Raw genomic sequence first — 24,386 nt, forward strand, 5'->3', positions numbered from 1 at the left:
CTTTCCTGGGGGCAGGAGCCCCCTGTGGGGCAGCAAACTTCCTCGGGGAGCAGGAACTTCCTTGGGGGTAGCAGCCCCTACAGCAGGAAGGATCCTATAGCAGGATGAAGTCCAGAGGCCTCGTCCATCCCTATGGGGAGCGAGGCAGGAGCAGACTCAGGCTGTGGGGTGAAGGGCAGCTGTGCCCTGGGTGCACCTTTCCCCACCCTTACCAGGAATAAAGAAAGTGTAACACACCCCAGCACTGTGCCCAACAAGCCCAGCACATGTAGGCTTCATTAGAAGGTAAGCAATTAATCTGGGGCTTCTTAAACCACAGGCTGCTCCTTCAACTCTTGCACAGCCTTCAGCATCCTCTGGGACATCCCTCACCTGTTCCATCACAGAGCCCTCAGCGATGCAGCACTTTGGTATCACTGCAGTGAAGCACTGCTTCCTGTGCTTCACCAGATTTGTGCAGGGACACGGAGCTCATTCTGTGATATTTTTGCTGGGAAATCTCAGAAAATAAATGCCACCGATGTTATCAACCTGTTGGATGAGCAGCTGTGCTGGGCACACCTGGAAACAGCCATCTTTGCATGGCTATTGTCCCATGCTGGTAAAACTTCCTCTATTTCCCATATGCCAGAGTTACCCAATAAGAACTCTATTTTTAAAAAATACTGTGATACAGTTCTCAAATATCAATGATGACTCTCATAGTCCAAAAGATTTTCAAGCATCTATGCAACCAAAGAGGCGGGTAAAGCTATTAGTGTCAGGATCTAGCTGCATTAATTGCTGTTCTCTCTAATTCATATCAGTTGATCCAAACCTAGATGAATACAATTAGAAACAGCATTTTTGTCAAGGATTGAACTTTCTTGTCCGGAATAGACAAGACTTTTCTGTTGCCAGGTTTTTTGCTGATAAAATACTCTCATTATATTTTAAGAAACTCTGAGATGACGAAATGCACTGGGCTGTGCAGTGTCCACTGGGATGGTGCTGAGGATGCTGGGGCTGGGACTGAACTTGTGCTTTCCTTCCAAACCCATGCTGCAGGACAGCCGTGTAAATGCAGGTCAGGGAGAGCATGTGGACTCCCAGTCTGACTGCTTGGACAACCAGTGATGTCCAACAGGATCCTCCAGTAGGAATCTCAACTCTTCACGGCACCTTTATGACTCCTTAACCAGGAGGTGGCATCACCAAGGACTGACAATTCAGCACGGTCCTAAAAGAAATAGGAAAAGCAGCCGAGTGCCAGCTCGTACCCATTGCCAGACCCACAGGAGCTGGGTGGGGTCAGTGCGGGCTGAGGTGCCTGGCAACGCACAGGGGCTGTGAACAGACATGGGATGGCTCAGCTGCAACCCCCTCACGGTGGGGGACCCCAGTGTGGAGGTGGCGGCGCAGGGCGCTCATAGGGCCGTGGCTTTGGGGCATCCCACAGGGCTGTGGGCAGAAAGGACCGGCTACCGAGCGCCAGTTACTCCAGACCTTACCGGGAGCACCCGCTACTCCATTTACATATCCCCGTTACTGACACCACGACGCAAGGGCGTAGCGCACAGAGATGACGTCACGCTCTCGCGAGGCTCTGCGAGAGGTGGCGCTTTCCCCGCGGCGCCGCGGCGGCCCCGGGCGGGACGGGCCGGACATGGCCCCGCGCGGCCGCCCCGAAGCCGCCGCCATGCCCAAACGGGGCGCCCGCAAACGCCTCAAGTTCCGTGCCGACGACGTCTGCTCCGAACGCGGTGAGGATGCGGGGTGGGGATGGAGGGGAGCGAGGCCGTGCGAGGGGACGGGCCTAGCGGGCCCTGCGGCCTGGCCCGGGAGCGGAGGGGCTCGGAGGTGGGAGCGTTAAGGCTGTGCGTGAGGGGAGGTGAGGCTCCTCAGCTGGTACTGCGCGGCCGGCGGGTGGGGAGCGGCGGGTTGGGCTGCTGCGAGGAGCAGCGAGGGGTTTGTGTGGGATGGGCACAGGGAGAACTGCTCCGTGCTGGACGGCGATGGCCGTCCGTGCCTGTGGTGGAAGCCTGCGGGGCTGCCGGGGCTGCTTTTGCTGCGTGCTTTCTCCTCGGCGCTGTCCCCGTGCAGCGTCCTCCTTGAGAAGGGATCGCACCTGTTAGACCTCCTCTCTCTCCTCCTTGTAAGCTGTAATCCCCTGTCGCCCTGTCTCTTGACTCTCCTGCAGTGACGGTGGCAGATTATGCGAACTCAGACCCGGCTGTCGTGAAATCTGGACGGGTGAAGAAAGCTGTGGCCAACGCAGTGCAGCAGGAAGGTGAGCATTGCGTGTAGGGAGCCTGCCCTGCCAGCCGGCATGCGGGAAGGCTGCCCCCCATCCCACCAGCCTCAGTGCTGTGGGGCTCCTCTTTCATCTCCATGGTTTGAGAAAACAGTTTGGTTTGATGCCTGAAGATGAGTCTGCATTTTTCTGTGGGATTATTCAGATCTAAGACAGGATTTTTGCAGAATTCCAGCTGCAAGTCCAGCAAGAATTGCAGAGTCTTTCCTGCTGCCTTAAAGCGAAGAGTTTTTTTCTTTATTAATATGGAGTGTTACCTCCTGCTTGAAGCAAAAAAAAAAAACCTCACCAACTACAACCCACAGAACGAGAGTCTTTATGGCTACATTACCTCATACAGAACTGTAGATAAATTTACTACCAGATAAAACTATTTGAAATTAGAATAATGGAATGATGTTAGCTCTGATAAATTGTGCTGCAGGCTGCAGTGAGATCTTTTGAGAGTATTGCTGTTGTTTAGTTGTAAGCTGTATAAGCAAGCAGTTTCCTGAACAGCTATTGCAGTGCTTTGTTCTCTGCTTCCTTGGTTTTCAGCTGCTGAGAGTAATGGGAACATTCTGGGCTGACTCACCCTGCTTGCTCAAGAGCTGTTAGTATTTAGGATTTGACTCCTAAGTGGAACTGGTCTGACACGTGGAATTGGTTGGAGGTGGATGTTATTATGTGGACAGTGACTGCTGTAAAGAGGTGCTCTTTGCACTGTGAAGTTGTACAGGATAGCGATGCCACTCAGTTTTCCTTTCTAGTCACTGCTCAAGCTTTTCAGATCAGGGCACCTTCCATTCTTTGTACAGGCTTCCCTCTCCCTGTTTTGTTTCCTGTTCAGTCTTACACAGACTCTCCATTTGAGGCAATGCCTCCCACTGCTGCACTTCAGCTTCATAGCAAACTGTAACATCTTTCCCTTCTTGCCCCTACTCTGAGTCCATGCATTGCTTGCCCTGTGCAGTTTAACCCCTCTCCTAAAATCCAGCATCCCGTTGCTGGTTCACCTTCTTGCTGCTCAGATGACTGCAGATCACAGCGATTCCGTGCAGAACTGCTGGGGCTTCACCCTTCTGATGAACTGATCCTCAGGCTCTGTCCTTATCAGCCCCAAGCTGTTCTACATCCTTATCTGTCTTGGTCGTGACCGTGGGGCACCCTGACAACCAGCAGCAGGAAGGAGATGGCCTCTGCCTGGGGAACTTTGGCCTCGCTCACCTCTTACCTTGCTGGTTCTCAAACATTGCCCTGCCCATGGCTGCCAGGAGGCAGGGAGGGGAGCAAAGGCCGGGTGGAATTTTCCTGAGCATTTATCTGTTCCTTCCTAACCCGCAGGGACAAGGTGGGGGTGGCTGCTGTGAGATGAATGGGATGGAATCTCTCTGGCAAGGTTACGATGCAGCGTGACTCAGTGTGAACAGCCTTGCTGAGCTTTCCTTCCTACAGTGTGACTGCCTTTTTCTGAACCCTTCCCTGAGTCTTGATCAGTTGTCATCTCTTGCTTGGCTGTATTTGATGTCACAACTGTCATGTGTTGCCATCTGCTTCTATTTGGTTTTGCCTGCATAAGGTTGTATGTAGAGGTGAGTGCTGTTACAGAGCGAGGGATATCACTGCCACAAATGCATACAGTTTACAAAGTAAATTGTGCAAAATATGGTGGAACTCATTTGGCAGAGCACTGCAGTTCTGTGATGTGGCCAGAAACCAAGTGATGCAGTCCCTCTTCCTAAACTGCTCAAGCTCTGTCTTAAGACTTCGCTTCCATCTGCTCTGTTATCATTTCACAACCTTGCTGTGTGGTTAAGAAATGAGGAAAATCTCTAGCCTAGGTTTATTTGTAATCAGTACTTAATGATTTATTTTTTTTCTGCCACTTCTTGCTCTCTGCTGGCTGTATCTGCAATATGTAAAACCTTCCAGGGGTTTCCTTTGCTAGGCTAGAAAAGTGTGAGCAGCACAGATCTCCTTCGAGGGAGCCAGATGCCTCTTGATAGAGGTGCTTTTCTTCATCCAAGCAAATTCTGTTGAAATTCAACTTTCTTGAATGCATGTGGCCCCAAATTTTAGACTGTTTGCAGAGTGCTTGTAGTGCTGTTATGCTGGTTCCTCTGTGTCTGTGCCTTGCTCGGCCGTAACACAGGACTGCACCTTTCTTTTTTAAGACTCCTGTTATTGCCTCACACGTGACTTTTTCTGCCCCAGTGAGTCTTCAGTTTACAGTAAAATATTTCCTAACAGTGAAGTGTTTGAACATCTCCCCAGAGGCAGCAAAAGAAATTCTGTCTTCGCTTGCCGTTGCTCGTTAGGCCCTTCAATAAAATCTGAAGTGGAGCTTGTGTACTTGGCTCTGAGTTCCGTTGCTGATGGATTGCTTGTCTTCAGCCGCAGGATCTCTTTGTCCTGCTGAGAAGGAAGTACACTTCCAGTGCGCTGAGGACAATTAGAGCTTGGGTGCTGGCTTTATGCAGGCTGAGCAGTGGTCAGACAGGGATGCTGTGGTATGCAGGGCAGCCAGTTGGTGCTGCACAAGAAGTGGTGGTATTTTATTCAAAGTCATAAACAGCTTCAGGGAAACCAGTGGATCATCCTCATTGTTCCTTCCTTAAAACAGTAGGCTGTTGTTTCTAAGTCACTCACCTGTGCTAATCTTGCTCTGAGAAGGTAATCCCAGGGCTTAGGGTTTCCATGCGTCACCAGGAGACTTTAATGCAGTTATGTTGCTTCTTAGCAGTGGCTCTGGTTCCCCTGAAGTATCTCCTGAGCTTGAATCATCTGTTTCTGTCTATCTCCTGGCATACTTATCGTGTCATTGCTTGTCATTCTAGTAAAATCCCTCTGTGGTTTGGAAGCTTCTTGTGTTCCTTCTGAGGAAGTTCTCTCCATGTCAGGAGAGTCTTGTGACAGCAGTGATGAAATGGATACAAAGGAAAGTATCAGTGGGCGAACTGCATCCAGAAAAAAGAAGAGCAAAAGACACAAAGGTATGTTCACCAGCCTCTCCTGGGTGCTGTGTGTGGGTTTCTTCAATTAACGACTGCTGTTTGCAGCTTAAACCTGCAGCTTCAGGGCATCCTGTAATTTGTATTTTAAAATATAAATCATAATAATGCGAAGGATTGAATCACTTTGCCCCATTTCTCCCAGGAACCTGCTGTGACTCAGTCACACGTGTTGTCTTTTCACTGAGGCCGAGCTTTGGGTATGAAATCAGAGCCAAAGAGCTTGCTGCTTTCAGCAGTCTTCTCTCAGCCTTGGAAAATTAATGCTGCTTATGAGAAGAGTTGTGAAACTTTGCCATGGGACGTGTTTTACAATTCTTGCTTGAAAGCATGCAGGTGAAAGCAGAGTTTGCTTTAGGAAAAAAACGAACCAAGAAAAACAAACAGACATTGATGCCCATGTTGTGTCTGTTGGTGGAATCCAGGCTCTGTTGGTTCCTGGTGCTTAAGTGTAACTGTTAGTACTGATAGCAGTTTGATATCCAGGGCTGTGTGCACAGCTCTGCTCTGGGGTCATTGTGAGCAAATCAATCTGTAGGCAAGTGAGCACATCCAGAACCTCCCTTGGCAGTAGTGAGCTTCCTCCTTTCAGTCCATCTTATTCTTTCTATCTGCCGCTCTGCACACTTGTGCAACCTGTGCAGCAGTGATAAATGATGGCACCTGTCCAGCAGTGTGAAGTGAAATTGTCTCAGACTTGTGTTGCAGTGAAGCATAGGCCTCCAGCTGCGATTTGGGGAAGAAGTTCTTTATTACGCTAATGTACCTTGATTGCATTTAGAAAATCCTGATGGTGATGGTGGAGAGGAATACCCCATTGATATCTGGCTGCTGTTGGCTTCCTACATTCGCCCTGAGGACATTGTCCGGTTCTCTTTGATTTGCAAGAAAGCCTGGACTGTTACTTGCACTGCTGCCTTTTGGACCAGACTCTACAGAAGGTGAGACTCTAGAGAATGTCTTAACTATTCTGAGAGACTGCAGCCATGGCTGGCTTTCTGTAGAGCTGTAAGTAAGAGAACACTTCCCTATGGTCTGGGGAGCTTAATATTTAGATGTTGAAATGATGCTGTGGGCCTCATTTGGGGAGGAGTTGTGGTGTGTTGCACCTGCTTTGACTGTGGGAAAGGATCTGTCTGTGGCGTGTTCCCATGTGCTTTCTATAAGATCTCAAAGCTTTGTGCACTTTTCTGCTTGCTGGAGCCTACACACTCCTGTTCACAAGTGGAAGCACTTACAGTAAAGTCACTGCTTTACCTTAGAGACAAGCAGTCACCACTGACAGAAACCTGGCCCTGCCTCAAGCGTTCATCATAGTCACCTTTGTGTACTTAGGATGGCATGAAAGTAGCTAATGCATTTAGGAGCTGTCTCAGGAGCAGAAGTAAGCTTTAAATGAAGTAAAAGAAGAGAAAGAGTATCAGCATCCAGAACAAATCCTCCTGTCCTTGCACATCTCACTTGAACTTTCCTTCAGGAGAGAATGTTTTCTCTATTAGAGAAGAGAAGGCTCTGGCGAGATCTGTGTGATCTTCAGTACTTATGAGGAGCTTACAAGCAGGAGGGAAATAAATCCAATTTTTTACTCACTTAGATAGCGATAGGACAAGGGGGAATGATTCAAACTGAAAGAAGGGAGGTTTAAGTTGTATGTTAGGAAGAAATTCTTCACTTGGAGGGTGGTGAGATGCTGGAGTGCTGCCCAGAGAAGCTGTGGGATGTCCCACCCCTGGAGTCCAGGCATGATGGGGTCTTGGCAGTCTGATCTAGGGGCTGGCAGTCCTCACCACAGCAAGGGGGTTGGAAATAGATGATCTCTGATGTCCTTATAAGTGATAAGGTGTATATAAGTATAGAGCAAACCACAGCTATGGGTGTCCCTGTCTGTTTTTTCAGTGTGAAGTTCCCTAGCAGGTGCTTCCTTGGCGTGTTCTCTCTGATCAGAGTAGCTCTCGAGCCCAGGCATCCAGGCCGTTCAGGCATTTGTAAGCATGCAGCTCAGCTGAAGTGGGTCCTGGGGAACTTGAATGCACCTGCAGGCCTTTACATAACCCACAACTAAAATATCATTTGCTCTGTCTGGGCAAACAGCCTGCAAGGGAGCTAGTGGGGAGCTGCAGCATCGTGCGCCCGCGTTGTGTTGGAGGCGGTACAGAAACCCTCACGCACTCCGAGTTGCCAACGGGATCGATCAGGTGTTTGCTTTTCTCTCAGTGCTGATCACCTCTCTCTCTCTCCTGCATGTCTCTGCCGTTCAGACTCCTTAGTTTGAGTTGGGTTTGTCGTTGGTTTTCAGGCACTACAGTCTGGATGCATACCTGCCTCTCCGCTTGCGGCCCGAGTCCATGGAGAAGCTGCACTGCCTCCGTGCGTGCGTCATCCGGTCGCTGTACCACATGTATGAGCCTTTTGCATCTCGAGTCTCCAGGAACCCAGCTATTCCAGACAGTACTCCCAGCACTTTAAAGAATTCCAGAGTAAGTGGGATCCTGAGGAAAAGTGGGATGTCTGAGGTGCTCCTTGGCTGTTTTCTCCTTCTGGAAGAAAAATAGGTGGTGTTTAAAATCAGAGGAGAGCTGAGGTTGGAAAGAACGTTGAAAGATAGCCAAGTCCAAACTTCTGTGTGAGGGTTGGGGTGAGAATTAGTTCAGACTGGTAACGTTTAATAGCGTGGTGGTTATCTGTCTCTGTGCAGTTCCTCCTGCAGAGCATTTTAGTTACTCTTCTGGTTGCTTCGGTCCTACTGCAACAGCTTTAGAATCAGCAGAAAGGCACTTGTTTCACTGAACATGAAAACTGTTGGGGATATTTGAAGCTCTTCCCTCCTCTGTTGCAAATGTGTTGCTGAAAGGAGGCTGCAGGAGGGACAGTTTTTATATTCTCAGCTTTATTCAGATGCTGCCGGAACGCATCTTCTCTCCATAGCAGGCATCTGAAGAGATCAGAAGCAATGCTAACAGCCACTGAAAGGGAATCATTGTAGACTCCATTCCTGTAGTTCGTGCTTCGTCTTTGGTTTCTGAGGAGGGGAAGGCAGTGATGTTGTGAGCATGGCAGATGTGCAGTGAACGACTGCTGTAGGACTGGGCTGCAGCTGTGTTGGGCTGGGAGAGGTTCATCACTGGCGGGGACAGGCAGCTTCCCTTCATCTTGCAGCTTGGGGCCCTTGTGCATCCATCCCTCTTTAATCACTGCTGATCATTAATTTGGAAATGCCCGTGTTTCTTGTTTGGTTTTACCTCACAGCTGGCCGTACTTTGTGAACAGCTTAAGCAGCAGTGTGAATTCTCCATCCTCCAAATCAACAAACTTACAGAATGAGCTTTTTGAAGATGAACTGCAGTGGCTTTGTTTCAACAGTTTATTTTCCATGCAGAATAGAGCTACCCATCTATCTGTGTGCAGCATTGCTTCTTTCTTCCTTCCTCTCCCTGGGCAAAAATGTTGGACTGCTGAGGGAGCGTTGTGCAGTAACACAAGCAGATGGTGCTGCAGAGCAGGAGAAAAGCATTTAATTCTGTGTCAGAGTTCTGTGTCAGAAGTCTGCATCCAGAGCTGTTTATTCTCAATTTCCCAGCTTACATGTCATCTTTCTTAAACTAAAGAGCAGAACAGTTCTAGGAAATGCCCACTTAGCCATAGTCCTTCAGTCTCACTTCTTAGTGTCTCCCCTGCTGCTGAGATACGTGGTGTGGCTGTGAGGGGTGAGGTGGTGCTGGCAGGATTTTGGGAGCGTTCGTGTTGACATCATAACGGCTTTGGTGCCCACTGCTGATGCTTCTACTGCACTTCAGTTTGAAGATAGTTCTTGAAGTGCAGTCTTTCGTTGTTCAGGTCTTAAAAAAGGAAATTAAAGGATGATGAGGCTTTGCTTAGGACAGCAGAGATCTGACCTGACCCCCTGGAGCACTAAGGAGCCATCACAAGGCTGGTCTTGCTGTGCTACTGCACTGCAAGACAGTGAGCTCCACACGTGTGTTACTGTGCACTGAAATGTCAAAGCACAGTGGGTATGGAGGAGGGTCTGACACTTCCTTCCCATGTTCTTGCTTTCATGGGCTTTGGTTATACCTCTATGGGTCACTGAAAATAATGGCAGATTCTTACTTAAGCTGCATGTGGCAAGAGGAGACTCCAGTCCTCCGCGTTATCAAATCCAGCTTTTCCTCTTTAATTTCCTTTTTTCTTTCCCTAGCCTAGCTTGTGTGGGACACTGGAGCTGTTATGGTGTCAGCAGAAGTGTTTGCCCTTTAAAGACATCCCCCATTATTTTTGGTGGAGCAGCAGGCCGTACGGCGCGTCTGAAGGGCAGGACGGCTGACCCGTGGACAACATCCTCTGCCCCTTAGGAGGTACTGACCATTTTGTGCTTCACTACTTGCAAGTTGCTAGACCAGGCCGTCTGTGCAGGTGAACTACAGATAGCACTGATGGCGGAGTTAAACTGAGATAAGAAAGATCTGGAGAATGTTTTTATTGGCAAAACGTGAGGGCTGCCTCCTCTCCTCCCACGTGGAGGTCGGTTACTTGATGTGTGTTTCTGAAATTGGCTGCTTTGGTCACCTCATGAGGACTGTGGAGGTAAGGGTCCCTAATGAGTCTTGCTTATGGATGTGACTCGGAGTTGAGGTAGGGTTCCCGCATCACCTCTAGTCTCTAATTACAGAGGTCCTGTGGTGGATGATGGCTCTGGCTTTGATTCATTCAGGGTTCCACTGTGCTGGATTTACATTAGGTGTGAGCTTCCCAACGTGACCCAGTCAGGCCTTCTTGGTGTACAAGAAGTGGTGTATGGATCATGAGGAGTTGTCTTTACCAATGCTGTTCTTTCTTTACCAGCTGACACTGTTAGAAGGACCAGGTAAGACCAGCAGTGGTGGGCTGGCATCTGTGCTGTGGAAACCATGGTGTGTGTTGATTTGCCAAGTTCTCTCTGTGGCTGTTGAAGGATAGTTGCTTCTGCCTGTTGGTAGGCAGTGAAATTTCCCCCTCCTCTTTTTAGTTCAGGAGTTCTGCTGAGACTCCTGCTGGAACTGGTGCTGTGTGCTGGGATAGATCCTGGGACCATCCTGTGATAACTGGGTTAAACTGGAGCACGGTGCTGCTTACCTCTGCTGCAGGAGGCCCTTTTCTCATCTCCTAAAACATGAGCAGTAGGTTGCTCAAACTGTGCTAACTTGGCAGTGTTTTTATGCTCTGCAGTACAACAGTCAGTGCCTAGTGATGTCAGGACCTTCTTTTGACTCTAAAGCGGCTTCGGAGCTTTCACATCTGTCACCCCGAGGGTCACACATCATTCTTGGCATTTCCCTTTGGATTCTCTCCTTCCTGATCCTTATTCGAAGTTGTTCCTTTTTGCTCAGTCTTGTTTGGAGTCTGATTTATTGGGACTTCTTGGTGGGTGAGGGAAACAGGCGAATCTGTACCGCTCACCTCTGCCTTATGGAAGGGATGGATTGTTGAGAGGTTTCTGTTCAGTGCATCAGTGGCTGTAAGTTGCATCATCCTTTTGTGTGATAAATTGGTCAGCAGTTGGAGACCGAAGTGCTGGGTGTGTTCTTTGGTAATAATTAATTTGAGTAAATGGCTCTGACTGCTCTGTAATTGTGTTTGTAATGGGGAGTCTCAGCACTTTGCTGTAACTTATTGAAAGTGATTCCTCCCAGGTTTCATGGGTTTTGTTTCTTTTTTTCCACCTCAGTGTCTGCTTTTCTGGTGCAAAAAGATTGAAGGGAACAGACAAGAAGCAATGTGGGAATTCAACTTCAAGTTCAAAAAGCAGGTATGGAAACTCAGCAGTTGTGGAAGAAGAACCACAATGGCTGTGAGTTTTTTGGAGAAGTAATGATTTTCCTGTGTGGTGGAAAGGAGTGAGGAAACAGTTTTATGGGGTCAGACATCAAATGAAAACTGAATCCTTTGGTAAAACTGAAACATGGCCTGAAACTGCTCTCAGTTTTCAGTCTGTATCACCGAGATGTTTAGAATCTTGTGTATTTATTTTTGGTGTTTCTTTGCTCGTTGCTCCACTGTAAGACGTGGGTTGTTTTTCACCCCAAATCATGTAATCTTTGCCTCATGGCTCCTGACTGTCACCAGAAAACAGACTGAATAACTAATCAAACAGTCCACATCTGAATCTGCTTTACATTGGAAAGATTTCCACGCGAAGTGAAGGAGTGCCTGCTAATGGAGAGCCTCCATGAGTGGTTCTCAGGCTGCTTAAGGCCCCCTTAGGAATTCTGCAGCATTCCTATGTGAGGAAATAGTCCTTCAGGTTCTTTGTCCTGAGGGCTGGCTTTCTGTTGTTCAGTAGCACTGCGCAGTGTGTGGGGATGTGGGGATGCTCTGCGAACCTCCTGGGCAGCGCTGGTCTGAAGAAACCAAACTCATCACAGATTCCTGCTTAGCTGACTGTCTCTCTTTCTTTCAAGTCTCCTAGATTTAAGAGCAAATGTTCCAAAGGTCTTCAGCCACCTATTCAGTATGAAGAAGTCCATACAAACCCTGACCAGGATTGCTGTCTTCTGCAGATCACCACCTTTAACTTCATATTCGTGCCAATAGTCATGGGTATGACGTTTACCTTGGTAAGTGCTGGAGATATCTACCACCCAATCTTTGCACGTGAAAGGGGAGGGAGAGCTCTTCTGTGCTGTGTAAATCGCACTGCTCCATCACTCAACCAGCTGTGGAAACCTCAGAGAGAATTATCACAGGGGTTGCTAACGGTCTCCTCAATTAAGCTTCTGCAGATCTCTCAGCTCTTCTCTACTGGATGCAGGAGATGTGGTTTGTGCAGAGCTTCTGTGAGAAGCTGAGCTGTGTGTGTGCAGCAGGGGAGCAGAATAGTCACTACCCAATGGGGGAACAGGGGGTGGGATGCAGGAAGATGGAATCCCTTCTTGCCTGAAGGCAGCAAATTCTGAGAGCAAAACGTGTTTGACCAAAGTTGTGCAGTGTGTCTTCAATCCTTGACTGCTTGGAAAAACAGCAGCTTTTGAATGAACCCCCAGTAGCTCAGCTCCATACAGAGCTGTGGTGTTAGAGAGCAGCAGAGCAGCTATGCTAACACACAGGACAGCACGTGTGTCTGCGCTTGAAGTCTGAGAGGTTCTTTCGGGTGTCACCAGTTCTCTTATTTGGGGCTTCCAGCCACAGGGAACTGGTTTGGAGCGTAACCATTGCAGCGCCTGCTGTAACACAAAGAAGTAATTTTGATCCCCAGAGTCAGCAATCAGTCTGCAGTCCTGCTTACCTGGAAACAAATGCATGTTTCTGCACGTCTGCCTCCTCCAGCACCTCCGTGTCTCTCTCTTGCAGTTCACCATCAACGTGAGCACAGACATGAGGCATCATCGCGTGCGGCTGCTCTTCCAGGACGCCCCTGTTCACAATGGCAAGAAGCCACGACTCGACCAAGGAGTGCAGGTGGTGCTGGACCCCGTGCACAGCGTCCGGCTGCTGGATTGGTGGCACCCTCAGTACCCCTTCTCCCCAAAAGCTTAGTGCTCCCTGCACCGCAGCAGTGACCCGTCTGGCAGGCTGAAGGAAATTCCCAGGAACCAGGAAATCCTATTATTTTTCTTAAATAAATTCTGCAGCCTCCTTGAGAGAGTGGTTGAAGCTACTGAGCTGGTGTGTATGTATATAACTTCTGGTCGGTGTTGAGCAGAGCTGAGTGTAAAGCAGAAACTATTTGTAAAACACTTTTATGTAAAATTCACGTTTTATGATTTGAAAGGAGCTCCCTGGAACTGTTCATTTAAAATCCTTTTGGTGCTAATGGAAGTGGTCGTGTTTTCTGTTCTTCAGGAAGAAGTGGGAAGTTTTGCTTTCCAGCTTGGACGTGACCAGAAACAATTCACAAATGAAGTTTTTTTTACTGGCACAATTGCATTCAAATGCAGTGTGATATTTCAGTGTCTGAGGAGCAGTAAGCAAAGCAGCAGTGTTACAAGAATGCTGATTCACAGTCCGTGGTTGCAGATGTTGGTTTTTTTTTAAGGCATAAACAATCAAAGGAGTTATTTCAAAGAGGATTTGTAAGGCAAAGGTTCTTGAATGTAAAGATATTCCAAATTCTCACAGTGATGTTCTCCTTTGAAAAGAAGATCAAGATTTCTAAAAGCAGGTTTTTCAGAGAAGACGAACAGGGAGAGGTGGTGCAGGTTGTGAACTGAAGCTGCTGGAGCAGTTGTGAAGGACTCAGGTCTGGGCTTTTTGTTCAGACCATGGAGCAGCATTGGCCTGTGGGCACCAGAAAGCCCTGGAGCAGACAGAGATGTGATTCTTAGCAGACAAAATAATTGTCATGAGGAAGAAGCAGCCCCAGAACTCTGCAGCTGCAGTGGCTCTGGATTATTTGCCAGCGTCACAGAGCACCCCTACTTGGAAGGGACCCACAAACCTTATCCAGTCCAACTCCAGGCTTCACCAGGACCAGCCAGAGTCCAAACCGTTCAGACATTGAGTGGAATGGCCCAGGCTCCTTCAACTGCGGCAGCATAGGGCTGTGCTCCCTGCCCTGGGCTGCCTGTTCCATGCCCACCCCCCTCTGGTGGGGAACCTTTCCTTAGCCCCCACCTGACGCTCCCCTGGCACAGCTCTGTGCCGTCCCCAGATCAGAAAGATGTGTGAGAAGGAAGTGGTGCTGAGTGTGGGTCTGATGGCAGTGCAGTCTGCTGTGTCCAGAGTGAACTGAGAAGGAAATCTAGCAGGTTTCACCTCACTGCTGACAGATGCAGTGGGCAGAGGACGTGCTGGAGTGCAGGTGAGCAACTGGAGGTAGTAACTAACCCTGATCTGAGTGTTAACATCAGGTCTCGTCTCAAGCAGGAGTAACTGAGCACTTCCTTCCTGCTGGCCAGCTGTCCTGTTTGGCAAAGGTTTTGGAAAACAGAGTGACTGGGAGGAGGGAGAGTTCAATTTAATAAGCAAATGCCCCACAGTCTCCACACAGCTGCCTGGCAAGTTTCTTGTATGCATTTCCACCGCCATGTAAATCACCACCAAGGGCATCCAAACCCAAACGTGGATCTGTGTTAGACTCTGTGATGTTGACTTCAAACACGTTTGAGAAAACTCCAGGTTCTGTTGCTGCTGAGTGAAACTGACATTAAGTTGTGAAGTGAGATTAGAGAGAGTGCAAGAGAAGCACTGTGAGTGATAGCAGAGCTGGGCTCTGCGATAGGGGAGCCTGCAGCGTGTGATAGGAGGTGCTGTCTGACTTCAGGTCGGGTGCTGGGCTCTTAAGGGCTGCTGGGGGAAGGGGATCGGCAGCGCCAGGGCGGCGTGAGAACCAGACCTCATGGTGGCCTTGGTGACAGTCCCCTGGTGGTGGACTTTGTCCAGCAGAAGCTTCCAGCAGCACGTGGCTGTGCGTGGCTCTGCAGGGCAGTGCAGGAAGCAGGTGGGTGGGGGAGCTTCCTGCAGCTTGTGTTGTGAGGTTGGAGACCCAAATACTGACAGATCCCTCACCCCCAGAGCTGCCTCTTCCACTCCAGCCTTTTTCAATATAGAAACAGAGAAGAACAGCTTTGCTTTTTTTAATAAATTATAATTATTTTGTTTGCAAGCATCCCCGCACAGCACAGGGCTGACATCCCATCCTGCAGGAATGGCTGTTAGTGCTCCCATGGCCAGGTTGGTAACACCGCATCCAAACCCGCTGTGTGGGGCCCTCTTTCACCTCTGCTTTGTTCCACTCTGGACCTGAATAATGCAGGGCTGTAAGCTGATCCTGGACGCCTCTCGGGTTTCCTGCTGAGCTCAGAGAGGCTGAACCTGCAGCTGCAGCACTGTGGGGCTGCTGCTCTGCTGGGTCCCCTCAGGCCTGGCCTGGCTCCTCCATGCATGCAGCCTGGGTGTCCCACGGTGCAAAATGCAATGAGGATAAGGCCGGGCTGCAGGCTCTCGGGGTGCTTGGATGCTGCACATTGAGCCCAAGCGGCCTTTGAGATTCATGGAATCATTCTGGTTGGAAAAAAACCTCTGAGAACCCCAGGTCCAGCCCCTCTGTGCCCGCTGACCACATCCCACAATGCCATATCTCAGCATCTCTGAACACCTCTGGGGATGGTGATTCCCACCTCCCTGAGCAGCCCTGCCACCGCATCACGGCTCTGTTAGAAATGGTTCCTAGGCTCCAGCATCACCAAGGGCAGGGATGGGGTTGGACTGGGAAGGGCTGTTGGACAGCCGCCCCTTTCTGCTGCCCTACTGCACTCCCCGGTGCAGCCCATGCCCCGTTCTCCGCTTCCTCCCACCGGGGCAGGAAGCACTGAGCCCCGGTTCCTTCCTGTGTCGGGACGGGGCTGCAGAGGGAAGGGCTGAGCCGCGTCCTGCAGCTCGTGGCTGAGCGGCCCAGGGCCCCCTGAGCTGAGAAGCAGGGCCTGGCCGAAGGTAGGGAGCACCGCGGCAGCGTAAGGGAAGTGGGAACGGAGCGGGTGGGGAGGGCAAAGCCTTCCCTGCAGTTCGGCAGTGGGGCACATCTGCTGTGCCCTGCGCTGCCCCACGCTTTGGGCGTGCAGGAAGATGGGGGGGATGGGGGATCGCGGTGCTACCTGCTCTGCCTGGCCGAGATGCAGCTGCAGCTCAGCAGCCATGTGGCTCCCGGCCACGAACGGGAGCAGAAAAGCAGCCCAGCTCTGTGTCCCGTGCTCCTGACCTGCACTCACTGGGACCCCCATCGGTGCTACTTGTGAGCAGATCTGCAAAGCGGTTTGGGGTGTGGGAGCCCTGGGGGTCCTCCAGTGGGGCCCCCATCCCAGGGAAGGCCAGCGGCGCCCATTCCCAGCTGCTGGCTTACCTGGCCAGCAGACGCTCCTCCTCTGCAGGAGGCAGGAGAGGCCGGGGTGGGGCTTGGAGAGCCAGATAGCGGAGCCCAGGGGGGACGCTGCCAGGGCCCAGCACCCCACGAGCACACAGCCGCCTGATACACCTGTAAGTCTGTGCTGCCTGGGTGGGATGGGTGCCGTGTGTGAGCTTTGGCCCTTGGCTGCATGGAGAAGGGTGTGTGAGGAGCCTGGGGAGGAGAGCAGAGGGTTGGGGCTTGGATCACAGTCATGTTCCTGTCGCGCTGCCCTTGAAGAGCTCTCTGTGCTGCACTGACTTAAAGCTTTGGTTTGGGGTCCTGGGTGGAGAAATGTGATTTTTTCCTTCCTTCCTCTTTATGGGATGAACTTTATGCTGGGAGATGCATGGTGTGCAGGGCAGGGCTGGCTGCCAGGCAGCCCTGAGTGGTCGGGATTGCTCACCCCAGGGCACAGTGCTGCCCTGATTTTTCATTTCCTCTGCTCCAGCTGTGTGAAACCACGTTTGTCTCTGCTCTGCAGGCTGAGCCCCAGCCGCTCCGCTCCCAGCACCGCAGGCAGCCCCTGCAGCAGCAAGGCCGTGGCGTTTCCTCATTCTCCTTCCTCTTTGCTGTGGGACGGAGCCCACTTGGCCAGGGGGCTCCAAACAGGTGGGAGCAACGTGTTGGGCTCCTGGCAGCTGGCAGTCCCCAGGGGGCAGCTCTTGGGGACCCCCCTGGCAGGGTGCTCTGCCCAACACAACCCCGTGCTCAGGAGGAGCTCAGCAGTGCTGCGTTCCCCAGACTGGCAGCCAGGGATCCCTTTGGCCATCCACATTACCACCATGAGCTGGCCAGTGCAGAGCAACTGCTCCCAGATGCGGGAGAAAATGAAGTCGTCCCAAATAATGTGATGCAGCTGTGATCAGCTAAGATATCCGAGCTCCCAGGGACCCAACTCAAGAGAAGGGGGTGTAAGAACAACTCTTCATTGACATCAGAGATCACTCTGCAGAGCTCCTGCAGCCTGGCTGGAGCAGATGTGATCCATCACACCCAGGACAGGCGAGCTCAGGGCAGCTCCATCTGATGTTATTGCTTATCTAGAATGAACGTGAGGTCAGCTCAGCTAGGGTAGCAACAGGTGCTGCACCGAGGGGACGTGCTGTGTGTCACCCCATTAAGGTGTTAACACCTCCCAGCAAAGGATTTCTGGACCAGAAAATGGATTTTCTCCTTAAAACAGTCTGTTTTACGCTTGTATTTCCCCATCAGTGCTGAATGAGGCTGTTTTCCCCAGCAGTTGATTGTATTTAGGAGTTCTGGGCAGCTCTCAGTTCTCGCTGTGCTGGGTCTCCACGTGTGGCTCCCAGATGCTTTCAGCTGAACACAGGTGCTGTGAGTTGGGATGCATGTGCTGCAGCTGCCCTGCAGGGCTGGGTGCTCACCTGCACTCTGCCTTCCCTCTTCTAGAGCAGACCCAGTTGCAATAATGGAAAAACCCCAGGTAAACTCAGGAGCCTTTTAGTCTCGTGCCACGCCTCTGCTGCAAGGAGAACTATCTCAAGGGCACTAATGTCTCTGTGAAGGTGACTTCAAGGCTTTCTTGTCCTCCTGAGTGAGGGACGTGGCTGTGCTGGGCTGTTGGCAGCTGCCTGGGTCAGCAATACCACCTCTGCTGCCTGTGGGGTGTGGGCAGGAGGGGATGTGCAGCATGCAATAGGAAGCTGCAGTGTTGGAAGAGCAGCGTGGCTTCTTGTGCCTGGTGGGTTTCTCCCAGCTGGGCTGTGTGGCGCCCCTGGGTGAGCACGGCTGTGTGCATCCCAGTGCCATCTTGCTGTCATCCTGCTGTCCCAGCATAAGGAAGGAGCTTTATCCTGGGCTGTGCTGTGCTCTGATGCATCTCTCTCTTGCAGGGCTCTCAGCAGGCCAGCCCAGTGCTATGCGGGTCTCCCTGAAGCGCTCCCTCACGGCTGTGTTTGCAGCCTCCTTCTTCCTCCTCCTCCTCCTCCTGCACAGGGGCAGCTGGCAGCAGCAGGATTTCCAGGTGAGTCCTGTGCTGGGGGAGTCCCCTCCTCTCTGCCCCATGTGGGCCTCAAGCCCCAGCTCTGCTCCCTTCCTGCCCCAGTGGGACCCCAACCTCTGGTTCTGCTGCCTTCCTTGGCCCTGTATCACCCCCAAACTCCAGCTCTGCCTTCTCCCTTCCCTTTGGCCTCCTCCAGTCCAGGATCTGAGGAGGCAGATGCTGCCCCTTGGCTTACACGTGTCCAAGACCCCAGGTTCTGACCAGTCCACCTTTGACTGCCATCCAGGTGGACTTCAGGGATCTACCTTCAGACACAGTCTTGAAGACACTGAAGCAAGGAGCCCTGCACGTCCACCAGGACACGGACAGCCTCTCTGCACTCAACAACATCTCCTACCACCTCCTTGCTGGTTCCCCATCATCCCACAAAAGTGAGTGCCTCTGGGGCCCTGTTTTGGGCTGGGCTCTGGGAGCTGCACCTCTGACCATCATGGTCCTCCCCCATCCCTGTTACTTTGGGTGCTCTCCCCCCCAACCAGCTTTCTCTGCTCTGTCCAATTGGGGTGTGGGGTGACCACAGCCATTTTGGATTTCTGGACGAGATCCATCTGCCTGGGGCTGCTTTTCCTGTTTTCCCAGTGGGGAGCTGGACTGACTTCTGACTTTGGATGCAGGGCCATAAATGAGCATTATTTGTGCAGGTTGGCCATGGGGAGAGCTTTTTGGAGACCCCTTCCACATGGGAGAATGTCACTGTGGTGCATCAGTACTCAGCCTGTGAATGCCTTTGCTTTGCCTTGCAGAGTTCTTGGCTGTGGGACTGTCATCAGTGCGACGACCACGTGGCTATTACCTCCGAGACACACTGCAGTCCCTCTTCAAGCAGTCATCAGAAGAGGAGCTGCAGGAGATGGTGGTGGTGGTGCACCTGGCCGATGCAAACCCCAGATGGAACGCCCACGTGGCAGCTGACATCAGCCAAAGGTTCTCTCACCACATCCTCCTGGGCCGGCTCGTGCTTATCCACACTCCCCATGTGTTTTACCCGACCCTGGAAGGCCTCAAGAGAAACTACAACGACCCAGAGGCGCGGGTGAAGTTCAGGTCCAAGCAGAACGTGGATTACGCCTACCTCGTCACCTTTGCTGCCAACCTCTCCTCCTACTACTTGATGATTGAGGATGACGTGTTGTCTGCCAAGTCCTTCTTCACTGCCATCCGCAAAGCCGTGGCCTCCCTGGAAGGCTCCAACTGGGCCACCCTTGAGTTCTCCAAGCTGGGCTACATCGGTAAGCTCTACCGCTCCACTGACCTTCCTCGCTTGGCTCGCTTCCTCCTCCTCTTCTACCAGGAGATGCCCTGTGATTGGCTGCTGGACCACTTCCGCCTCCTGCTTACCCAGAAGGACGTGATCCGCTTCAAGCCCTCCCTCTTCCAGCACATGGGCCTCTACTCCTCCTTCCAAGGTAGTGTCAACCGACTGGAGGATGACGAGTTCGAGGCCGATGCCATGGACCTTCCGGACAACCCACCAGCAGCCGTGTTCACCAACATGCTTGTCTTTGAGAACTATGAGCCCTCCAAGGCTTACAGCACAGCAGAGGGATATTTCTGGGGGAAAAACCCAGCAGTGGGCAGCATCTTCTGCATCGTCTTCCACCAACCAGCCCGTGTTACCCGTGTCCGGGTGCAGACGGGCTCCAATGAGCGCCATGGGGACTTCCTGCGTGCAGGGGTTCTGGAGCTGGGCCAGAGGCGGCGGGCTGATGGCCAGGACTGCTCTGTGTACACCACTGTGGGCACCTTTGAGAAAGGGAACTTAGAACGGCGGGGGCTGGAGAAGGGAGCACCCAACCCTGTGGAGTGTGTGAGGATCCGGGTCACCCAGAGCCAGAGTGAGTGGCTCATCATCCAGAGCGTCGATATCTGGACTGCAGGCACCTGAGCAGGGCTGTGATGGGTCACCACAGTGGTTGGATTTTGCTCTAAGAAGAGGTTTTATTTTTCTCAGTCCTTTTTTTGATTTAAAGGAGAATTAAATTATTCAGCCAAGCTGATCCTACCTGCTGAATGTAGAGGGGTGGCAGGGCAACTGTGGGGTCTGCTTCCTGCAGGAAGATGGATGGGGGATGCTGCAGAGAGCAGTGCCCAGCCCTACAGCCCATCGGTATGGGGAGAGTGACGGACACGCAGCTCTGCAAGCTCTTTGTGTCCTGGTGGAGTGCCACTTTCCCTGCTCTGAGCAGCAGGGTCCTGCTTCCTTTGTTCCCTCGGTGTCCTTCTCAGTACCTCCTTAGGCCCTGACTCAGCTAATTATCTAACAGCAGTGAGTCTATTAGCCAGGCAACAGCATTTTTTGCAACTTCTCAACACCACCCCATCCTCAGTTGTCTAACCCTTACCTCCTGACTTTCTATCACACTGCTGTTATTCTCTTATCCTGTTTTCAAGCTATTTCTGCAAGTCCCCTGAGCAGCACCCCATATGGGAAGCCAGGAGTCCAGGCACTGCCTGCAGGAGCCTCTGGTATCGCTGATTGCTGTGCTGCTGGGAGGGGCAGCGGCCACCAGATGGACCCACAGCACCGGCTCAGTCCTTGCAGGGCGCCCGGGGCAGCTCTGATGTTCAGACCCGGCAGGGAGATTTCTGGGTAGATTTCAGGCCAGCGAGGTGCAGAACGCTGAGCTCCAGGCCCTGCAGCAGCCACCCGCCCCTCAGTGCTGCAGGGACATGGATTTGCCCTGAAAAAAGTCAGCCACGTAGAAGGTCTTTGTCTGCATTTAATATAAAGATGCTACACGATAAACTCAGCACCTTCCTGACGTTCTAAGGGTTCCAGCCAAAGCACAGTCAGAGGTCTTGGGAATGTTGAGGAACACAAAGGTAACCTTCCTAGGGCTACGATCCCAGACCATAGAATGACTTGGGTTAGAAGATACCTTAAACATCATCTAGTTCCAGCTCCAAAAAAGAAAGATCTTTATCCATTGAATAGCTCAGCTTTCAAACCCACACCTCTCCATTTCAGAGATAAGGTGTGCTCCAGCAAAGCCACTGCCCCACTTCTCTTGGATACAATGCCTTTCATGCACTGTGTGAACGTCAAGGGTTACAAGCAGGGTTACAAACCAAAAGCTTTCTCCCCAGTGTATTTTTATCTGCTGCTAAAGGAGGTAAACAGAGATAGAAGTATAAATCAGCATACCTGTTCTTTTACTTGTTTATCTACTAATCAGCTCTGTGCAGCTCTCCTGCACAGAAGCAAACTGCAGTCTCTGTTAATGCTGGTGTAAATCCGGAGAAACTCCACTGAATAACATGGACATGCACTCAGGTTACACCAGAGTAAGTGCACGCAGCAGCTGACCAGCAGCAGGGATCCCACATGCAGTGCACGTGTGTCACGCTTTGGAGTTCCCAATTAACATCAGTGCAAACGAGAGATGGAGGTGGCTTCTTTATCCTGGAGCAGCACCATATAATTTAGCCTACAAAAACGATCCCGTTACTTTTCTCCCACTAAACTCCACACCAAGACTCTCTAACACAGGGCTGATGTCAACCCCAGCAAGCAGTGACTGCGGCATCGTGCCGGTGGCACAGCGCCCTGGAGCTGCAGCCCCCACTGACCCACGCCCTGGGGTGGCAGAGCTGTGTGTGGCCGTTTACATGCAGCCAGAGGCCAGCTGTCAGTGCAGGTCTCAGCCTATGGGCTGATGTACAGGGCAAGGGGACAAAAACCAGGGACAAGCACTGTGGCCTGCCCCTCTCTACAAAAGGGTAAATCGGAGAGGGTTAGAGCTTCCAGGCCAACACCACGGCTGTCCTGAAGGATGGCTTGCTGTCTGTCTCTACCTGCTGAGCTACCCGGGCGCCTGGTGCTGCACTGCTGCTCCTCTAGCTCAGCATCTTGTGCCGGTCAAAAACTGTCTTCCTCTGCTCCTGCACCTGGCGCTTCCAGCGCTGCTGGGCTCCCTCCACCCTCTCCAGCACTGTGTTGGCTCTGGCCCCTGATGGGGTTGGGGCTGCAGCCAAGGAGCGAGAGTCCTGTAAAGAAACAGTGGACGAGGTCAAAGCAAGGCACGCTCAGCCCAAACACAGAGGGAACGAGCGTGAGGTCACACTGCTCCCCTGCCAGCCATTCTCTTGTGTCCTCACTGCCCTGTCCCTCCCACAACGGCAGCCACCCGTCTGCACAGCCTCACCTCGTTCTCCTCCTCATTGTGCAGGGGCTGTGTGTAAGCATCTGGTTTTCGGATCAGAGGGTCCACCAGTACAAGGAAAGCCATGTAGAGCAGCAGTGCCCCCACCACGGACAAATAAATGATGATAATGACCTGCAGTTAAGCACAGAATGGCAGAAAGGGTCAGTAGAGATCAGAAGTACCACAGAGGCCAGGAAGCTCCCTTCACAGATACCCCTGATGTCTGATCTCGTCCCTCATTTCAATGCTCACTAGAAAGTCTCTTGCATTTGTTAAGGAAGACTGGTCTTCTCTGCAGCATCAATTGAAACTTGTGCTGCACATGACAGGAGACCAACAGGATGGGTTCCCAACACGAGATACTTTGGCACGATCTCAGCATGGAGACAGGTCTCCCGTGGTGCCTCCTCCTCAGTGCCAGGAGCGCTCCAGACTCCAACACGGCGCTCTGGTACTACCACTGTGTGCTAGCCATGCTTGCTTTGTCTTCCCTTTCTGGGCTGTGCTCCAGAAGCCCAGCCTGTCAAGCTGTGCCTGGGATGGCACAGAGCCACAGGGAGCTGACCCACAATTACCTTGATGGTGGTGGTGCTGCGCTCCTCGTACTTGCACTCACACAGCAGGCAATACGCCTCCACATCGTTCCCGGGCACTGGCATGGGCTCCACAACATGCAGGCAGTTGCTGCAATGCAAAGAAACCAAAATCAGCAACAGGACGAGAAGAAACCGGTGCTCTGTGGAAGGATGCTGTGGTGACTTTGCCCCAGCTTTCACACTGGGCTGATAACGCTGACTGGAGTTCCCACCACAGCTTAGCTAGCCTGAAGTTCCTGGGACAGATTTGCTGAAGCACCTTCTGCAGGGATAACGTCCAGGTGAAGGGGGCTGAAGGGCATGACCTACATCTACACCCCTCACCTGGGCTGAGCCTACAGAAACAGCTTGCTTTACACATTCACAGGCAGCAAATCACTCCCAGAGTGCTGACTTCCACACATCAACCCCTCAGGCTTCAATGTGCAACTCACCAGTCCTTCTGTGACACATTCTTGTTGTAAATGTGCCCGCTGATGTTCCGGTACGGGGGACAGATGCATTTGCAGCGAATGTCCTCTGAGCTCTGCAGGAACACGAAGAACAAGCATTAGTGAGCCAACACAGGGCTACAGCTCTGCTGCCCTCACCACATAGGGTTGTGGGAGCAGAACATTCCCTGAGACAGAGATGACTTCATGCCACATCTCTCATTTCTCTTATTTCTCCTCTCCAGAGGCGCTTTCAGATGTATCGCAAAACACGAGCTGGAAACCACAACCAAAGTCAGGGCAGAGGCCTCCATCACACGCATTCACAGCCCTTCATGTTACAGATACACACCGACCTGCTGCAGTCTGCAATTTGCCTGTAGGAGAACACTTGCTTCTCTGCCATTTTGGTGCCTGCTGTACCACACTCAGCGGCTGAAGCTGTTCACTCACCTTGCCAGCCTGTGCTGGAGGAGAAAGGCCGCAGCTCAGCAGTGCGATCAGCAGCACGGAGGTTGCACTCTTCCAGGTGCACTGGGCAAACATTGCGGAGGCCTGAGGAAACAGAAATCCCCACACAGGACAGAGAATCTTCCGCTTAAGGTTAATTTCTTCCTGTATCACGATGCATTCCTACACGAAACTCCAGGACACAGCTCACACACCCCAAAAAATCCCTGTCCAAAGAGCTTCCGCCACCCGGAGCTAAACCATCAACCTAAACATCGCTCACAGCCGGCATCGCAGCTCCCCAGCAGCGCGGATCAAATCACCGCACAGCTGCGTTTGCACCGATCCAACGCAACGCGAGCTCTATCCGCACACGCATCGACCCCACAGCCCTCCCGACCTCCACGCCCGATCCTCCCCCCCCCCTCCCTCCGTCCCGCTCCTCACAGCGCAGCCCCGCTCCGTCCATCCAGGCTGCGGCCCGCCGACCGATCCGACCGGCGCCGCCCCCGGCCCTACCTGCCGCGCGATGCCGGCGCCCCTGCGAGCCCCGCCCCAGCCCTGCGCGCCCATTGGTTGCAGCGTGACAGGCAGGGCGTTTTG

At 52.0% G+C, this 24,386-nt stretch overlaps 3 protein-coding genes and 1 long non-coding RNA gene across 9 annotated transcripts; 2 read left to right on the plus strand and 2 right to left on the minus strand.

Annotated features, from left to right (window-relative positions):
• Window positions 1-633: 633 nt before the first annotated feature.
• Window positions 634-1,555, minus strand: LOC128090333 (uncharacterized). Its single transcript, XR_008210908.1, has 2 exons — window positions 1,491-1,555; window positions 634-1,219 (listed from the first exon to the last, which is right to left on the minus strand). It is a non-coding gene; the product is annotated as an uncharacterized LOC128090333 (long non-coding RNA).
• A 49-nt stretch (window positions 1,556-1,604) lies between these two features.
• On the plus strand, window positions 1,605-13,069 carry TMEM183A (transmembrane protein 183A). Its single transcript, XM_052702580.1, has 8 exons — window positions 1,605-1,742; window positions 2,180-2,269; window positions 5,110-5,265; window positions 6,065-6,224; window positions 7,580-7,760; window positions 10,985-11,065; window positions 11,718-11,873; window positions 12,607-13,069. Exons 1-8 carry the CDS (start codon window positions 1,646-1,648, stop codon window positions 12,790-12,792), a joined length of 1,107 nt encoding a protein of 368 aa, XP_052558540.1. The 5' UTR covers window positions 1,605-1,645; the 3' UTR covers window positions 12,793-13,069.
• Window positions 13,070-13,164: 95 nt separating this feature from the next.
• Window positions 13,165-20,563, plus strand: LOC128090306 (alpha-1,6-mannosyl-glycoprotein 4-beta-N-acetylglucosaminyltransferase). 5 transcript variants are annotated; one of them, XM_052702563.1, is made up of 4 exons: window positions 13,165-14,056; window positions 17,992-18,122; window positions 18,388-18,532; window positions 18,905-20,563. In XM_052702563.1, exons 2-4 carry the CDS (start codon window positions 18,018-18,020, stop codon window positions 20,044-20,046), a joined length of 1,392 nt encoding a protein of 463 aa, XP_052558523.1. In that variant the 5' UTR covers window positions 13,165-14,056; window positions 17,992-18,017; the 3' UTR covers window positions 20,047-20,563. The 5 variants fall into 5 exon arrangements, with proteins under 5 accessions (XP_052558523.1, XP_052558522.1, XP_052558525.1 ...); XM_052702562.1 differs by lacking the exon at window positions 13,165-14,056 and adding an exon at window positions 14,063-15,687; XM_052702565.1 differs by lacking the exon at window positions 13,165-14,056 and adding an exon at window positions 16,204-16,227.
• Window positions 20,564-20,863: 300 nt separating this feature from the next.
• Window positions 20,864-24,292, minus strand: TMEM9 (transmembrane protein 9). Of its 2 annotated transcripts, none has more exons than XM_052702589.1 (6): window positions 24,231-24,292; window positions 23,787-23,888; window positions 23,337-23,428; window positions 22,882-22,990; window positions 22,307-22,438; window positions 20,864-22,148 (listed from the first exon to the last, which is right to left on the minus strand). In XM_052702589.1, the coding sequence occupies exons 2-6, from the start codon at window positions 23,877-23,879 to the stop codon at window positions 21,999-22,001; spliced, it is 576 nt and encodes a 191-aa protein (XP_052558549.1). In that variant the 5' UTR covers window positions 23,880-23,888; window positions 24,231-24,292; the 3' UTR covers window positions 20,864-21,998. The 2 variants fall into 2 exon arrangements, with proteins under 2 accessions (XP_052558549.1, XP_052558550.1); XM_052702590.1 differs by lacking the exon at window positions 24,231-24,292 and having other exon boundaries at window positions 20,864-21,589; window positions 21,957-22,148; window positions 23,787-24,185.
• Window positions 24,293-24,386: the final 94 nt, after the last annotated feature.

This window comes from Tympanuchus pallidicinctus, unplaced genomic scaffold (assembly GCF_026119805.1).
Source record: "Tympanuchus pallidicinctus isolate F22 unplaced genomic scaffold, pur_lepc_1.0 scaffold45, whole genome shotgun sequence".
NCBI classification, from domain to species: domain Eukaryota; kingdom Metazoa; phylum Chordata; class Aves; order Galliformes; family Phasianidae; genus Tympanuchus; species Tympanuchus pallidicinctus.

Excerpts from the sequence above, each read along its gene's own strand:
- TMEM183A (XM_052702580.1), top strand. The coding sequence starts at position 1,646 with ATGGCCCCGCGCGGCCGCCCCGAAGCCGCCGCCATGCCCAAACGGGGC. Across the intron at positions 1,743-2,179 it reads CGACGTCTGCTCCGAACGCG|TGACGGTGGCAGATTATGCG; the intron begins GTGAGGATGCGG and ends ACTCTCCTGCAG. Across the intron at positions 7,761-10,984 it reads GCACTTTAAAGAATTCCAGA|TGTCTGCTTTTCTGGTGCAA; the intron begins GTAAGTGGGATC and ends TTTCCACCTCAG.
- LOC128090306 (XM_052702561.1), top strand. The coding sequence starts at position 16,462 with ATGAACTTTATGCTGGGAGATGCATGGTGTGCAGGGCAGGGCTGGCTG. Across the intron at positions 16,748-17,991 it reads GGCCAGGGGGCTCCAAACAG|GGCTCTCAGCAGGCCAGCCC; the intron begins GTGGGAGCAACG and ends TCTCTCTTGCAG. Across the intron at positions 18,123-18,387 it reads GGCAGCAGCAGGATTTCCAG|GTGGACTTCAGGGATCTACC; the intron begins GTGAGTCCTGTG and ends ACTGCCATCCAG.
- TMEM9 (XM_052702589.1), bottom strand. The coding sequence starts at position 23,879 with ATGTTTGCCCAGTGCACCTGGAAGAGTGCAACCTCCGTGCTGCTGATC. Across the intron at positions 22,439-22,881 it reads GCAGCACCACCACCATCAAG|GTCATTATCATCATTTATTT; the intron begins GTAATTGTGGGT and ends GCTTAACTGCAG. Across the intron at positions 22,149-22,306 it reads ACAATGAGGAGGAGAACGAG|GACTCTCGCTCCTTGGCTGC; the intron begins GTGAGGCTGTGC and ends GTTTCTTTACAG.